This window comes from Macrobrachium rosenbergii, chromosome 37 (assembly GCF_040412425.1).
Source record: "Macrobrachium rosenbergii isolate ZJJX-2024 chromosome 37, ASM4041242v1, whole genome shotgun sequence".
Taxonomy (NCBI): domain Eukaryota; kingdom Metazoa; phylum Arthropoda; class Malacostraca; order Decapoda; family Palaemonidae; genus Macrobrachium; species Macrobrachium rosenbergii.
In genome coordinates, this window is record NC_089777.1 from 37,811,909 (window position 1) to 37,830,808 (window position 18,900).

Genomic DNA, 18,900 nt, shown 5'->3' on the forward strand with positions numbered 1-18,900 from the left:
TATCTAATTATGAGAGTAGTGTTCCACCTTCATGAAAAAGCTTATGAATGCATTCATATAATTACTATTCATAGTGAGAAAGCAATAGTATATAAAGTTTTTTAGAAAGTCCCAAGTCAAACCTCTAGAAAAGTGTGTAAAATTTTTTTTTGTTTGTTTTCTTCACGTTTTTTTAAAATAGAAATGGACATGCCATCCGACCCCACTATTGCTCTTTAACAAGATTTCCAAGGGCATTCACCTGCTTATGAACCACCTCCCCATGTTCCACCCCTATCCCAAATTCTCACATTGAGCAGGTAGAGTCTCTTCCACAGACGGTTCAGTAAAAAAATAGTATGTACAAATATCAAAAAGTTCACCTCAGCTATATACTGTACATCCATCAATTAAAAGCCAGCAAAAGACATAACATTTCATTAATATAAAAATCATGCATTTCCATTAAGAAAGGATACACAAGAAAACGACAACATAAAAATATAACTGCCTATGTTTTCTTTGAAATGAAAATATAATAAAAATACATGGAAATCTACACTCACTAGCGACACAATGCAATTATGTATTCAATGGATATGAAATGGGGATGAGTCTATGTACAGTGTTACCAGCCTCTCAGAAACGAGGCTAACGCAAAATATCAAATTCCGCCATAATGCAGACAAGGTCCTCAAGGGGAGGTGACTGAATGCCCATAGAATCTCACCTTGATAAATCTGGGTCAGGATATGTTGTCTCCACATTGTTAAGCCAATGTTGTGTGCTATTTTCTTTGGTTTTTCATTAAAAAAAGGAGATCAAGTAATTGTGACAAGCCAGTTAACTCGACGAAATAGGATGCCATATATACGTATATAAATAAATATATACCTATATATAACAAGAGTAATTTATTCTGTTTCATGATCCCCTTTATGTGAGATGTGGCCAATTGCTCCACTGATTCAAAAACTAAGTCACTGGCTCATCAATTTGATAACTGGCAAAGTTTCAACCACTTCACATTTATGGATTCTTCTGCAGTCTTCATTTCAATCTAATTATCTTCCTCCTGTGTTAAACTTCGCAAGCGAGCTATATGTGAAACTGTAATTCCGGCATTACTGTCTCATCTATTTAGCTACAAAGTTTTTTTAATACCTACAAAAATTGCAGGCCTTTTCTTACACAGTACTAGTAACAGCAAAAGACAAAAAAACTAGAACTGTTAACTTCTCACAAAAACACCCGCATATGCTAGATGATAAAACTTACTAACAAGGACAGTATCAAAATTCAAACACGCAAAAATACAAATTCTATATGGATCAAAATTATCCTAGTGCAAAAATCTGCATATCACACACGCACAATGCTGATGGCTACTCTAACAGGCAAGAGCATTTTAAGTATAAAAATCAGTAAATGTTTACAAATCTTGAGAACTATTTGGACTTGTTAAATATTCAAAAATTAATTCTTGGTAATTTTCCACTATGTATGTCTTTTCATGGCTATAGGATTAATTCAATTAAATACTATATCATACAGGACCAATTATGGCTTAATGTAATTAAAAAATTTATAATCCTTTTCATAATGAACACTCAAAACAATTGAAAACCTATAGTTTGTTTTTAAGCACAGCCTGACAAAGGAGGGTGGGGGATTGTGAGGTACTAGATGTTATGTTCGCACAAAAAATGAGTGTAGAGTAACCAACAGCCGTAGCATGACACAGTGGTATGGGTTGTTGGGGCATCCAGGTCATAGCAGTTAATACATCACAAGCCAGAATGCAAAGAATAATTTGCAGGGAAAAGAGAAATATTGGACATGGCTTACAAAGGTTTATTATTAAAAAATCAAGACTTTATCAACTGCCCTGCCCTTGACAGCCCCAAATGTACAGTACCTATGGATTCCTAAAGCCTAGGGGGAACTCCTAGACTTGCCATTATTACGTTTAACCTGCCACTGACTACGGCCTAGACAGCAGGAGACTGTCCCAAACCCTATATCATTTCATTACTGCTCACATCTTCAAGCTTGGATGTTAAATTAAGCATACACACCTTCAAAATGTACACTGGATGCAGATCGAAATCTTCAATTTTAAATTATTGGTCTACCCTTACTTTGTGTGAAAAGCAGTATGCCCTCATAATCCTGAATTATTAAGACGCGATATTCATCTTTTCCGACACGTGTATCCTCCTCCATACAAAAAGTCTCCTGCATTCTCAATATTAAACAATGTGAATAGCAACACTGAACTCATGTTATTTGGTGACAATTGCCATCACAGCAAAATAGAGCATCTTTCATACACACTATACACAATCAAGAATTCAATTTTGCTAGACACTTTGCAATGCCTACCTCAGAACGTTACATAGTACATACTTGTGCAGAATAAGGACATATTTGAAAAAATACTCGCCAAACAATAATCAGTTCATATATCAGTGTTTCAGGCCTTTAATCGACAGGTCCTACCTGTGACCTATTCCATCACTGACTTTTGAATGAACTGACTGAAACAGAGACTTTTCCCAAATAAACCTTAAACATGTACCTTGAGAGTAACATTTGCCCAACATATTCCAAGCCAATAAGAGATAATGATTGAGCTCACATTTTAAATATGGACCTAGTATCAAAGAAGATCTTCAATTACTAAACAACCATTATCTTTTAAAAACTCAAAACTTGGACGACTCTGCTCTCTGTGAGATCTATGAGTTAATATACATATTCAAATAGCACTGAAGCAGAAGCCATAAACTATACTGATATTAAAAATTATAAAACACCATCCTATTACAATACAATAATGCTTACATATGCACCATAGTAATCTTTGGGGTTATGTCGCATGTGAAATTTTGTAAAAATCTGTTAGTACACAACAGTAAGAAGAAGTGGACTCATACTGATTATAAATTTATTTTCAAATAGTTTGGCCTTCTCATGTATTTCACTGATTTGCATTGAAGCCATTTTGTGGGTAAGCTTGTGAAAGACACTACAAATATTTCTGTTAAACAGAAAAACTGACTGCTACTCTGGGTAAACTACATTAGAATCATCAGCCCATGAGCTTTTCCTATTTAGATTATGAAAAACTGTAAAGTAGAAAATCTTGCCCAGCTAGAAAAAGAGGTGTACAAATATTCTATCACAAGTGAGCAATGCTATCCAATGGCTGTCATGTGGAAGAAAGAGCTAAGCCTTTGGGAATAAGCACGGGGCTGATAATTTCTCTACGGCACACCTTGGTTCACCCACATATAAACATCTGAAGCTCCTATGACACGCCACAATGGTTAAGTCTTACTGGGGGTTTTGATACTGTAATACTGTGGCTTTTGCTTGCAGTGTTGAAATTTAAATATTCAAATATGAGGCATCCAGGGGGGTTAGAGGGGTAGTACTGACTTTGCTTGATGACTGCTTGAAGTTTCTTGAGTTCATTTTGACCCACAGCTGTTGGCAGGCAAAGGGGTGTCCTTAGAATTATGGTAAATATCTTCTCATTACTTGTTTGTGAGGCACCATCCAGGTTCCCGGTGCCACCGCCAGGGAGATCTACAAGTACAGAATATGTGTGATGATGAGGACAAAAGAGATGATGTAGTAGTATTTCTGTTGCTGTTTTGCTTCAACTGCCTATTAGGATCACGATGATAAAAATCTTGGAATGCTGAAAAGCATTAGGAAAAATGTCACTGGTTCTACAAACTAAAACATAGGAGCCTAGCACCACCTGAATGGTACAGTGCGGGGGCGATCGGCACCCTCTTTGACTAGCGGCTTGTGGAATTCACGTCCTGGGCGGGAGTGGATGGTCTGCCAACAGTGTTCGCAGTAGTATTGCAAGCAGGTAACATTGGCACAGAAGAAGGGGGCAAACTTCCCCCCACAGCGTGCCCCCTGGCACTCATCACACATCTGGTCATCTAGAACATACGGTTTTACTTCCACCTGAAAAAGAAGAAAAAAATTTTTCTTACATTATTCTGTACCACATTTTAAAAGAAAAGGCCATTAATAGAAAAAGTTAAGGCTAAATATATAAAAACCACAAATACAAATTAATCCATACAAAGTATAATATGGGGTACCTTAACTGTTTCTTGATTAGTGAATAAAATTCACCAGAACAGCGTAAGCTCCATACTACTTGATAGGAATGTTACTGAACAAAAACCAATGCTGTATCTGTAATCTTTTTGTAAAAGTATCTGACCTGACAATTAACTAAATTTTCCTCCAAAAGTTTGGCTTCATTATAATTCAAACAGGACAGTGATTTTAAATAAATAAAAGTGACAAAAATGTACTGAGAACTAAACAGACACTGAATTGCTATAGACCCTGGTTCTTCCCTGGTTCTGCTCCAATTTCAGCAACATATTAAAAAACTATTCAAGTCATCCTTAAGCAATGAAAATTTTGACATAGCGATCTGGCTATACTACTCATAATAGTAATTAGGCAATACATATATACTTTAAAAGGCAAACACAGGTAATCTCTCAAGTGAACATAAGCAAGACTGCTTATAGTAAAAGCTGGGTATTAGTCAGAGTCTTCCTCTAGAAAATGATACTTGCAGTTATGAAAGAAATACGGTACTGTACACCATCATGAATCTACTTGGGAGAAGAATCCCTACCATGTAAAATGTTGAAATTTTGTTTTACCAGCTGATTACAGATAACCGCCTATAAACTTTAGCTCTTTATCTCTCAGTATATTAGAATACATATTCAAATGAAGAAACTTTTCAAGAAGATTCTTCATGAAGAAGACAGACACTATAATCACAAATAGTATACTGTAATGCCTTAGGCATATGTGAATGACCAATACAGTGTACTGTAATGACAAAGAGGAACATATCTGCCAATCACTAGTTACAATTGAAATGAGCAAGAGTGACCAGGAAACCACAAATAGGCCTAGTCACTACAAGATGGAAAGATGAAGAGCAAAATACCAATAATGTTAGTGAACTTCTCACTTAGGCAATAACAACCCTGCCTCTTACGCAGAAAAACTGATAAATTCTGTAAACACAGAGGTGGGAAATGGGTAACATTTTCTAGATGTGATAAAAATTTCAACATGCAAATTATCATCATCATCATTATTATTAAGTATAATACTTTTCTTGTATAACACAGTTAACATAACCAAGTCACATTTCTAGGCTCTCAATGGGCTCACATGAGATTTACAAACCACTGAGTTGAATTCTAGATTCAAATATGGCTTGCTAGAAGGATTTGTTCTTAAAATTAGACCAGTTGAAACTGGAGCTGGGTAAAGTTAAAGAAGTTTGTCAGCCAAGTGAGAAGAGACCAAAGGGAATGGATGAAGCAAGAGGCAGAGAGCAATGTAGCAGGGGCCAAAAAAACAATGCGATGAATAAACAGGATACAAAGGCAAAAATTTCTTAGCTTTTCACAACAGCCTGAGGCACATATATAAGTTTGCATAATGTATGACCTCATTAATCTAGCATACCAGGGGGGTAGCCTTTGACATTAATTGAAAAGCTGGATTAGTTAAAAAATATTTGGCTAGGCCTCCAAAGTTAATGTTAAGTACATCACATCAAGTAATTATTATTGCACAGTTAAAAATTTATCACAGGTTTTCATGTACCATAAGTTATCCTTCTTTTAACACTTCCCTAAAAAGAATTACGGCATATACCAAAATCCACTGACTAAGATATAAAATATCAATACAGTAAAGCCCGTACTCGTGGGGGATGCGCACCGCAACCCCCACCCCCTTCGAATAGCTAAAATCCGCGAATACTTAAAACCCCCTCTAAAAACACACAGAACTGCCTATTTTGATAGTTTAAACAAAAGAAAAACCCTCTAAAGATGCTTATATCCAAGTATTTTAATAGTTTTATCACAAAAAGTGCATTTAGTCATGAAAATTATATGAAAATACAGTAATTAGTCAATATTTCTCAGTGAAAAAATACTGCAAATGGGCGAATTTTCCGCAAATAATGGGTAGATGCGTTCCACAGAGAAATCTGTGAATACGTGAATCGTGAGAAACCGAATACAGGGGGTTTACTGTATATGTATTATGTTTTTAGGTAAAGCTAAGCCAACAAGTTGCATATCATAAGAATGAACTTTTTAATTTTTATTTACTGAATTATATTTTTTGTGTAATTAATGTTTAAAATGCCTGTTTCATTCATGTGTCATACATTCTTAATTATGACTGATCTTTGAATGTCCCCATTTTAAAAAAATCACTGATAAAAGCCACCTGGTAATCCAAAATTGTACTGGAATAGGCCAAAATAAGATTTTAAAAGATGCAGGACTGGTGAGGTCTTACTATAATTATTATTATTCTAAAGATATTTAACCAGACCAATGGCTCAAATTCATATACTCTTCTTATGCTGGCTTAAGGGAGTCATTCCTGAAAATGTAAAAAATGGTGCAAGAAAATGTTGTTAAAGAAGGCAAATGGGTAAGAGTAAATGGAATGGGGGAAAATCCACAATCCAGATAAAAAGGGAACTGCAAAGAATATTGAGTACTATCCCAAGAGTGCTGTGGAAAGTTAAATGTAAGCAGCAACTACTTATGGTTCTCCCTTAAAAAATAATTTAAAAAAAGATGAACAGTGGAATTAAAAGAAATATGGAGGAAATTTTTTCCAGGGTTAAACTGGGGAATTGTTACAGTTAATTATAAATGATTTGTTTAATCAGACCTGTGAACCCTTCTAGGGAAAGAATAAAAAAAAAATTAAATAGATAAATAATAAACAAGAAAAGAAAAAAATTTAAAATATAAAATTGAGAAAAAAAGGAGAAAAAAGGGGGAGAGGAAAAAAAAAGAGGGGGGAAATTATATTTTACTTATTAATTTAATTTTGTTTAAGAAGAGAATGATATTATTAACTGAAAAGTTATTACCTTCAGCTAAAATATCTTTTATTGATTTATTTTGTAAATAAGTATTTCTTTCATGCTCCCATCTGGGACAGTCAATCAAGATATGTTTGATTATTATTGGGATGTTACATCTTTCAAAAGTTATTGGATTTGTGTGAGGAGTTGACATCAGATGATCATGTGTGAGTCTGGAAATGTCCTATTCTGAGTCTTGTTAAAATTACTTCATTAATTCTTTGTTTTTGGGTAGAAGAATGCCACTTTTTAACTTCGTTCTTAATTTGTCTTAGTTTGTTTTGAGGGGGTATACTTGACCAATCATTTTGCCAATCCCTATAAATTGAAGGTTTAACTGATGCTAGCCAGTCCAATATGGGAGCATTCATAGTAGTTGGGGGGATTGTAAAAGCCAATTTGGCAGCTTTATCTGCTTTCTCATTACCCTCAATGCCTACATGGGCTGGGATCCAACAAATATGAACTTGAAGGCCATTTGTAATTAACTGATGAATTTCCTGTTGGATATTTTGGACAAGGTGATATTTGATTTGAATGATTCTATTGCTTCAATTGCGCTTCCTGAGTCGCTCAATATGAGTGCTGAAGGAATTCCTTTTTTTGATATAATGTGGAGAGCCAATTGTATGGCTGTCAATTCAGATGTAAACACTGATGATATTAAGGAAAGGCCCATTTGGATAGTTTCATCACTTGAATAGACTATTGAGCCCACTCCAGTTTCATTTTTGGATCCATCTACATAGATTAGGAAGGGATTATCCTTCCGTCTCATGAGTTCCATGGCATGTTGATGGTACATTTCTGTGTTGAACATATATTTTTTTGAAAGATATGATAGATATGTGCATATTTTTGCCCTTTTTAGTGTCCATGGTGTGATCTGTTTTATTTCTTAGGTAAATTTGGGTATCATGTTATGTAAATTCAATAAATGATTACTTTTTTTAGTAAATGAGTTTTGATTTGGGTTATTATTTGCATTCTGATTATTGAGAAATTTATTTGATACAGGAGATGTGCCTGCTTGAAGGGATAGGCCTCTTCTTAAAGTAATTAGATCTCTGTAATATTTTTGAGGCAGCTGGCCTGCTTCTACTAGGATAGAGTCAGTTGGAGATGAGCGGAAGGCTCCTGTACATATACACACTCCCTCGTGATGTAATTCCCTCGTGATGTAAAGCATCTAGAGAATTTAGAGTTGCTTATGAGGCAGTTGAGTAAATTGGACAGCTATAATTTATGATTGATAGTGCTGTTGCATTGCACAACATTAACATTGTATCTCGCCCTGCATCCCATTTGGTGTGAGAGATTTTCTTTAATAATGTAAGGGCTTAAGATCCTTTGGCCATATATTTGATATGATCTTTCCAATTTAAATGTTGATAAAAAATTATACCCAAATATTTAACACTACTGCACACGTTTATCTCTTCATTATAAAGATATAACTTAATGGTTTGTTGTTTCAACCATCTTTTGTCTTTGTAGAAGACAATGTCAGTTGTTTTATTTACTGACAACTTGAAACCTACGGAGTTATTCCAAGTGGTTATATTATTTGTTGCTATATTAAGTATTCTTTGAGCATGTCTCAGAGAATAACTTGAATAATATATTACAAAATCATCCAATACAAACTATTTTGTACACCCTCAGGCAGGTTCACAGTAATATCATCTATTGCCGGGGCAAATAAGATGCAGCTCAAAACACTGCCTTGAGGGATACCCTTCTCTTGTATGTAGGAATTTGAATATGTATTTTCTATGTGTACCTGAAATGTATGATTTGTTAAAAAATTGTTAATAAATATTAGCAGGTGACCTTGAATATCAGATTTATGGAGTTTGTGCATGATATTGTACCTCCATGTGGTATCATATGCTTTTTCTATATCAAAGAAAATAGCCACTGTCAGCTTTTTCTTTTCAAATCCTTTTTTAATATGATCTTCTAATTGCGTTAATGGGTCTAGTGTAGATCTACCAGCTATTGATCCTGATTGGGTAGGTAATAAAATTGAGTTTTTTGTTATAACACTTGTTAATCTCAAACTAACCATTTTCTCCAACAGTTTGCACAAGCAGCTTGTTAGAGATATTGGCCTATAATTTGAGGGGTTGCTAGGGTCTTTTTCTGTTTTACTGATGGGTATGGTTATTGCATGTCTCCACTTGGTTGGGAAGACATGCATTAGCCATATGTTATTATATAATTTTAATAAGAATTCTGTAGCCAGTGTAGCTAAATTTTGGATCATTTCATAAGAATTCTTATCATGACCTGGAGCTGATGATCGACATGATTTTAGGGCAAAATTAAATTCACTCATATTGAATTCTTGGTTATAATCAAGGTCCTCATCAGTTTCAAAATTAATTGTATGATTCATTTTATATATTCTAATTCTTCTGAATTGTTCATATAAATTAGAATAAGTGTTAATATCTTCTATATGTTTGGCTAATGCATTTGAAATATCTTGTAGGTTATGATTTAGTTTGCTATTATATTGTATTTGGGGTTCTAGGTTTACCATTGATTTTAAGAATTTTGTGCCATATTTTCTTAATTGAAATATTTGGTGACAACTCTGAAATATAATTTTTCCACGACTGAGCTTTATCGAATACTATTGTTTTTCGAAATTTTGCATTATATTTATTGTAAAGTGTTTTAATGTGATCAATAGTTATATTTATAACTATTATCTTGCTTAGTTTATTTATATTACAAGGGCCTTTATTAAGGGTGTTCAATCTAGACTTTAGTCTATTCAAATTACGTGCCAGAGTGTATTTGGTTTGATTTAAGAGAGATAAATTGTTAGACCACCATGGAACGGGGGATATATTAGGGGGTGAAGAAGTTTTGGGGATGAATTTACCTGCAGCACTGATTACAAAACTGGAAAAGAAATCATTTGTGACATCATTGTTTTGATTTCGTGGAAAGGGAGGGATATTTCTAGTTTGTTAATTATATTTATCACAATCAGCTTTCATTAAGTTATATTTTATGGGAAATTATTCTTTTTTGTTGTTCAAATAATTCAAAACAACTGGAAAGTGATCACTTGTGTGTGTGAATCGTCTAGGACATTCCATTCCAATTTTTCTATTAATTCCAGTGAGAATACTGAAATATGTATTGAAGAGAAGGTTAAATGAGTTTTGATAAGTATGTTGGTGAATCACTTTCATTCAGGCAATGTAAATTCTGAACAATTATATGTTCCTTTAGTGTTCTCTGGATTTCACCTAGCCGAAGCCAAGTAGAAAATCCATTCATGTTCCACTGAATTATTTTATTGGTCATTGTTTGGTGGGACTGGCATTAGATTTTGTAAGTTAATTGTTGATTTAGCTATATTCCGTAGCATTTTAAGAGAGTTTGTGTTACTATGTGGTTTCTTTGTAGCTAGGTTTGATTGCTGAATATTTGATGCACATTGACTGGTTCTTCTTCATATTTCGTTGTTAGCAAATGTATTTGAGTTTTGATCATGTTTTTCTTTAGTTTTAAGGATTCTGAGCACAGTTCGCCATCTTGATGGAATGTTAAAGGGCATTTTGGAACCTAGTAAAGTTATTTATGAAATTTCCAGGTTATATTTTAATTTTTGTTAGGTAAACGATTGTATGTCATGATGAAACACTCTTGACATCCGCAAGATAAATCATGTTCCGTGTTGAAGGAATGGTTCTGATCTCTGGGTCCCAATTATGTTTCCATTACTGGATGTTGAAATATTTTCGTTAGGAATTTCTGGTATAGGTGTATTGGATCTCCGATGTGCTGGTATAAAATTTTGATTTGAATTTTTAGGTTTATTATTATTATTATTCTTTGTCTTGTTGAGGGTTGATTGATTTGATGAATTTTGGTTGTGATTTGATTAATTTTATGGGTTTTTGATTCTTCAGTGGGATGTTTAATTGAAGGTTTCTGCATTGATTTTGGTAATGAGAGTGCAGAAGAGTTAGTTGATTTACCCTTATTTGGGGAATCGTGATTTATATTTGTCTTGGATTGATATTTATTTCTCTGATTTCACTATGCATTTTTGACAAAAGAAAAATCTATTTCTGGGGAGACCCGTGTCTTGACACTGTTTTTTATTTCTCCTCCCCACTTGTAAACAGTTAATGTAATCTGTTTCTGATTAATGGGTGAGACTGGAGTTTTGCTAGATCGATCTGTGAATGGAATGTTAGGTTTTTACCGTTGGGGGAGTTCTGTCAATTACTTTCCTTTTTTTATTATGGTTATTTTTGTCAATAAGTTTTCTGTGGATGTTTAGTGCATTATGAGTTTCCAGATCTGGATTATTAACCTCTGTTGATTTTTCCATATCATTGGAATTTGTTTCTGAACGATTAACTGGCCTTGTTACTGGGGAGGTCTGTTGCAACTGTTGCAACTGCTTGGGCTTTTATGAGTAGTAGAGACGGGGAGAGGTGTGTCTCAGCTATTCTGTGTTGAGATTCTTTATGTTTATTATGAGTTGTTACAGCATTTGAATATGAATGGCATTTTACTGGATCATTGATTCCTCTCACCTTCAGTTTGAGTTTGGCTTCGTTAATGGGCATACCAGTTCTGTCCATTAACATTTGTAATTTTTGTATAATGTTGATAAAATATACAGTCTTTAGATTTTGCATGATGATTTAATTTGCAATTTACACATTTGAAGGTTTTGCATTTCCAATTTGTTGTGTGGTCTTCAGAACATACAGCACATATAGCATTATTTCTACATCTTTTTGTTGAATGGCCATATTTTAGACAGAACATTGGAGAGGTTTAGGGACAAAGAGGCGAACTTCTCTATTTAGTCCTAGAATGTTTATTTTCCGTGGTAGTTCCCGGTTTGTAAATTTTATTTTGACTATTTTAATATGTTTATTTGCATCCTTTCTACTTGGGACAGTATATAATTCCAAGTCATGTATGTTGTTGTATCTTAATTTAAGGGAGTCAATTAAGATTTGTTTTGATGGTAGCTCTTTTTCATCATTGTCTGGGAACATTACTGTTCCTTGTGTATAGTTTAGTGTTTCATGGCTGGTTACTGTTACTTTTATTTCATTTATGTTGGTTATTTGTAGAAAGGTTGTTGATTGGGCTTTGGTTGTTGTTTGTATTAGCCATTCATTGTTTTTGATATGTCTACATTCCATTTCTTGTGTGGGGTGTATATTTAATAATTTGTTCTCTAAAATGGTTGGTGAAATGCTTTTCTGCTTTTAATATTAAAAATCTGGACCAATTGTCTGGTCCAAAAACATGTTCAAAATGAACTAACGTTGGATTGAGTAGATAGTTATTTCTTTTTAATTTTTTCTTGTGTTGATTGGGGTTTTAGGGGATTACTTGTCTCTATTTTAGAGTTATTGTCCTTATGTATGGTTCCAGTGTTACCAGTTTACCAATTTGTTTTATTTGTTTCTTTTTGACTTTCTAAACTCTCCGAGTCTTTAGGATTTGATATTTTACTTGGAACAGGATGTTCCGTTGTAGCATTTATATCTATGCTAAGGAGATTCGGGAGTGACGTTCCATTAGTCATCAACTGTGCCAGAATTTTACCATCATGAGGTCCAGGGGTACTGAAAATCTTCATGACTACTTTGCATAAAGAGGAAAAAAAAAAAATTAATACATCTTGAAAAGATATCATTGGCTTTTTATGAAGTTGAATGTTCCACTAGTGGCACAAGTGGGAACTGACTCCCAAATGTCCACGTCCCTACCCTACCCCAAAAGGGGATGGCACATCATGATTAGTATGGCCCAAGTGTAAACAAAACCACTTGCTAGGACTGAGTGTATTGTCATAATACAGTCATCCCCATCCTAATCACAATATTGGCTAACCGGACAGACAGCCGAGAGTCCTATTCCTAGAACCAGGCCCCCCCTGGAATCCGTGGTCCAGCTCAACAGAATAGTTTCATCTGAAAAACAGGTCCGAACATTATCAGGTAGATGATGGTTCTACCACAGTTCCCACTACTTTTTAGCTTCAGATTCAACTGCACTCCATGCTATGATATGTTTTCCTATTTATTAACTTTGGTAATTTTGACAAAAGTGGAAAAATCCACTAAATTACTCCTAAAGTGTAGTATTATATATGTGGGACACTTGGGATCAAACTTAGAAAAAAAAAAAAATAATCCCTAGGTTCGAGCCCCCTCACCACGTCAAGGTGGTCCCAATTTGAGGAGTCTTGTGCAAATTTCACACCAATAAGTGCATTTCTGAGATGTAATCACACCAACGTCAAAGGAGTTTAACAATAACTATTTACTTTAAATTCTTCACTTTCACTTTTAAATAAAAACTCATACTGTAGTTCACATAATATATTGGCACTTAAAAACTTTACAACTGAATAAACCAAGTGTGTGATGAATTCTGACAAAATAACTATAAAATTATGCCAAATTCTTGTCATTTGTTGTTCACTCAAGCTATATCTACAGTCAAGGAATAGAACATGTATAGATAATCATCAATAGGCTAGGAGGTTATTATGATGACCAATTTTGAAGTTACTTCCAAATGACACTCCTTTTGACAAGCAAATACAAATTTTTTTAATAAAATTTATTTTTTAAATACTTACCTCTCCATTATGATAGTTGTATTTCCCATGTGAGATGGGAGGACAATAGTGTGTGAAAATTAAAAATTAACAGAATCGTTTAGTTTGAACTGTCTATTCACCCATCCCTTTTGGGTGGCTATAGTTTTCCATTCACTTTTTCTTTTTCCACATGAGTCGGGAGGTGGGGGGGGGTGATACATAATAGAGAAGTAAGTATTTAAAAAATAAGTTTTATTATAAAAATTTCTACTTTTGAAATGAATCTTACCTCTCTATTATGATAGCTGATTCCCGCACTGAGCAAAGGAGGTGGGAAAGGTGCAAGGACAAATTTAATAACCCCCAAGAAAACCATAAAATTCCATCAGGAATAAGATGCTACTTACCTAATGATTACCTTCCATCTGCTGGTACTATCACCAAGCGAGGATTCATTCATTAGGTAGCAAGACCTCTGAACAATTCTGGAGGTTCCTTGCAAGAGATATCATTCACACTCCGATGCAAGTGGGACACAAGGCCTTGTGCCTAGGCCAGCAGAGCAACGACAGTAAAAGAATGAAGGCTCTCACCTAATACAACATTAGTACCTTCATACTCCCCAAAATTCTACAATTTTCAAACTAAACACGAAAGATTAGAGTACAGCTACCCTAATTGTTCAGGATATGAGTTCCCCTGCCATAGTGACAGGCGAAAGAGCTTTGCACAATTCATATTGGATTTCCACTTCTCACATAGTGTGAGGCAAATATGAAGTTACATCTCCACTGTGCCGCATTGACAACTTTCTCCAGAGAAAGATTCTTACGGAAACTGAAAGTGGTTGCTACCATTCACACCTCGTGAAATCTTACTTTGAGCTGGTGGTAAGAGTCGAGTCTATATTTGCATGCGCTTCTCTGACCAGAGCCTTGAACAGACAAGACATACCATTCTTTGACATGGGTAAGTCAGGTTTCCTAGGGCTGCAAAAAGTTTTGTTGACATTTCATCCGGTTTCCCTAATCCTTTGCAAATATACAGAGAGAGCTCTGACTGGACATAGAGAAGTTTCTTGCCCATCTGGTATCAAAGAGGACAGACTAGGGATTACAAAAGAGCAAAGCAGAGGATGAGATTTAAAATCATTCTTGGCGCTGAAAAGGGGTAGATAAGAAAGGACTGCTCCTTGGGTAGTTACCAAAGCCAAGGCTAACAAAAACAGAATCTTCATTGTCAAATCCTTAAGGGAGGCTGTGCTCAAGGGCACAAATGGGGGCATGCATAAATACTTAAGCACCACATCCAAATTCCAGCTAAGGGGTTTATTTGGAGACTTAGGAATATCAATTTGGAAGAAGCAGATGGCCTCCTTAATATCCAGGCCAGCAAGCCTCAATAAAGCAGCTAACATGGATCGATACCCTTAATAGCTGGGACTGAAATATGTCTCTTGTAGCCAAAGTAAAGAGTTTAATGATGTTATTCACAGAGGTATGGGTGCAGGAAAGCCTTCTAGCAGAGCACCAAGCCCTAAATATTGCTCACTATCTTTGATACAGTGCATTAGTCAACTCCCTTCTGGAGTTAGGGATAGACTTTCTGCATTCCATTGAAAAACCCCTTCCTGATAAGTGACTGTAGTCTCTCCAAGCAGTAAGCTGAAGCATGGGGAGGTTTTGGTGAAACCTCATACCTCCTGGCTGACTTCTAACCTCACTTACTGTCCTAGAGTTAGAAGAATCTGTTCTGTTTTTTTCTATTCTTATTTGCTTATAATTTAAATATACATTTATTATTTCATCTGACCAGCCAATACTATCTAGCGATCGATTTTGTACATCTAACACATTGGTTGTGACCAACATAAACTGAAGAGTAAAGCCGGGTATGCACCCTCTTACCGTACAGACTGGAAACGACTTGTCTTTCTCCTCTTTGAAGATATCCTGTATAATGACAAAAATAAAAAACAAGAAAACCCAACCCAAATTCAGGTAATGATCTAATCAATGAAATCACATAAACACTCTCGAATGTGTCCTCGCAGGTCGACGACAAAGAAAAACTGAATGGAAAATTATAGATGCTCAAACCACCCGGGTGAATAGGCGTTGCAAACTAAACGATCCTATTAATTTTTTACTTTTCACACTCTATTGTCCTCCTGCCTGATGCGGGAAATACAGCTATCATAATACTGTAGAGAGGTAAGATTCATTTAAAAAAATACCATTAAGTTGCCAAGGGGCATAGTAATCACAATGTTATAAAACCACTAAACTGAATTGCTATATTTGATGAGGATATGTTTGATGCAACTTCGAATGCTCTACCAGTTATCACTCTCATGAAAGCTTCCAAGACTACCTCTATGCTGTATATTTGGTTTTGTCAAAATTCTTAATAAGTCCATTATAGCTGTAAGGCACAATGTTCCATTGAGCAAACATAGCTGTTCCTTTAAGATCATCACAAACACCATGTTTTAGAATCTATATGAGAAGAGCAGCAAAGGCCAATGGATTTGGACATTCAACACACTTATCATTAACCATAAAGTTATTTGTCTTATAGTTTGCTACCAACTAACTAAAAATAAACACTTAGAACTTGAATACCACAACACCATATAAAGTTAGTACTTATAGAAGTCTACAGTTTACAACTACTATTCATTTACTGCATTAGTAAACACCACAGATGGCATTAGACTGAGAGGACCAGTAAAGAATGAAGTGAATACAATAACAAAATAAGTAACTAGCCACCAGCACAATAAAATAATGTGTGCATAACACAAAAACACAGAATTTCCATGTGAACAACTCAAACTTGAGATGACACAAAGAACAATAATAGACTGGATACATAAGTAAAGGCCCTTTGGCCCCAAGTTACACTTCATTCTTCTAATCTGATCTCTTCACATCTAACTTTCCAACTTTTTTATGCTTGGTGAAATTCTCTCTTTTCTTCAAGAACAAATCCTTCAGCTGAGCCACACAGGTCTAGAAATGTGACATCACTGTCTTGTTTAATAAGTAAAAATTAATACCAAAATTATACATCAAAAGAATTTTACACTGGTGGTAACACTTACCCTTTTATCAATATCACCATGCTGTAACTGTACAAATCTGGCACTGATGGCAGCAATATAACTCTGCTGATTTGAAAACGCAACACGGCCTGCACCTTTTGGGTACTTCAATTCCGGATCTGTATCAATTCCAGCATAACATACTCCACCATATAAACGATCCATGATCATTGCCAGTTCAACTGTAAAAAAGAACCAAGCTTAGTTATAATGATAGTAGTAGGTAATGCTTCACATGAACTGTAATATCAAACTAAGCTAAGCAAGTCTTAACAGTAAGGCACATCAAAATTACTAACACAGACATGAGTTCATTTATGAGGATATAAGCTAGCACCTGCAAGTAGCATGGCTATATTTTCCCTCTTTGACTATAATTCATATGTTCTCGCCTGAAGTAAAAATGATGAATTATAATGCTTTTGTGTATTCTTTTAAAGGAAATGAAATGTTAAAATGGAACAACAGAGAAATAAAACATAATCATATGCTTATTCATAATGTAATCAAGTAAATGTTACCTTTAAATGTATATTATACATGTTTCACGTAAATTTTAATGTACATTGTATGTGGATGAATGTTAAAACATGTAAATAAGTAAAGACAAAAAGACCAATGAAAATTTACAAAAGAAAAAATGTGCCCACATTCTGAACTTCACTGCAGTTCCTGACTGTATGAGGATAATCCCTCAAAAATTAAAAGTAAATATGATAATGGAAAATCTTACATGTAAATAAGTTGAATACCCCATTCAAGACTGAAAACTTGAGCACTTTCAATGCTACATAAATATATATTGATGCACATCTGAAAAAATCAGAATCAGAAAAAATAAAACAAAATGAGTAAAATTTTCCTGACAATTATTCAATAATATTTCAACCCATGGAGTTAGCATCAACACATGAAAACAAAGACTGGCATAAAAATTCTAAGCAAATAAATGTAACAAATTCAGCTTTATTTCTGCATATCTCCATCTCCTCTTCCTAGCTTAAGTTACATCTGTTGTCCTAGAGTTAATTATGACAAGCAATTAGATGAGCAGCTTGAAAACACAGGGTACTGGGAAGACTCTCTGAGCACAGGTAATATTACACCATTACGAAATCTAGACTAAAGATAGTGACATACATCAGAAAAATGCGATGTGCAACAAAAATGTCCACAACCAATCACCACTGAATCCTTTAGTAATGGGAAACAATATAAAAGAGTGCAGAAAAGGAAGCACCTGCGAGCTGCTGTATGCACATGACCTGGTGTTCAGCAAAACTGGAGAAAGTGGTCTTAGAAATGTGCCTTCTAGAGGTATAGGAGTGCATTTAATCTGCATTTCCATATTAGCTCTAGAAGTAATAGTTTATTCTAACTTCTAGTGTTCAACAGCAATTTAGTCTATTCTGTCCAGACATTAAACCTCTCTCCAGAAGGTGCAAATTTCTGCTTTCCTATTACTATGTTTTGGGTTCTGCTAACATATGAAAAATAACCCCTAGGACTGACATCTTTTGACATCAAATTAAACTGAAAGCTTTTTGATGAAAGATTACAGCACTGGCAAACTTTATTCAGGCAGCATTCTAATCTCCCCTTATTGTGTTTTCTTGGTTGCCATTGTTAATCTTTCGGGGCTGTCCTTTTATGGACATGGCAGAGCACAAAGGATTGATGATTTTCTTTACTGCAAGTTTGAATGCAAAAGATGCAGTTGCCTGAGGCTGAAATTTTAAGGATTTGTTTTTCAGCCTCAACTGCAGTAAAATATTTGCTGTATCACTGCCAACTTTACCTTTTTAAAGTATTGCTGTATCACTCCCAACTTTACCTTTTTAAAGTAAGTGATCTGGATCAGTAGGGCATACCACTAGAAGGATTTAATTTTCCACAAACCCTCTTTTATGTCTATTTTTTAACTCCCTGACACAACATCTCTCATCATTATCTTCACTTACTTCATCTTTTGGTAACATGTTTACATTGATCATCACAAGATTAACTAAAGATGATGAAGAGTGCCTCATGCAGCACTCAAAATTAAAGATAGATGTCTTGTAGACCTTTAGACAAACTGTACGGTTACTCTACTATACCTATCACAACTTTTTTGCCCTGAGTTTCAGTGACAGAATTATGAAGTGAAAGTTCCCTGACACTGGCTGTTGATAAAAAGTCATAAAACAGACTCCCATTACTAATCAGATCTCTACTACATTTCTAGTTTCAATTATA

The 18,900-nt window shown here is 34.8% G+C and overlaps 1 protein-coding gene across 8 annotated transcripts in view; it reads right to left on the reverse strand.

The window, feature by feature from the left end:
* Positions 1 to 475: 475 nt before the first annotated feature.
* The window catches only part of orb2, an 88,072-nt gene continuing 69,647 nt past the window's right edge, over positions 476 to 18,900 (reverse strand). For all 8 annotated transcript variants that reach the window (XM_067082064.1, XM_067082060.1, XM_067082059.1 and 5 more), the window contains 3 exons: positions 16,663 to 16,844; positions 3,752 to 3,969; positions 476 to 3,573 (listed from right to left, as the gene is read on the reverse strand). In XM_067082064.1, coding sequence (XP_066938165.1) covers positions 3,522 to 3,573; positions 3,752 to 3,969; positions 16,663 to 16,844 — 452 coding nt within the window. In that variant the 3' untranslated portion in view covers positions 476 to 3,521. The remainder of the gene's footprint in view (positions 3,574 to 3,751; positions 3,970 to 16,662; positions 16,845 to 18,900) is intronic.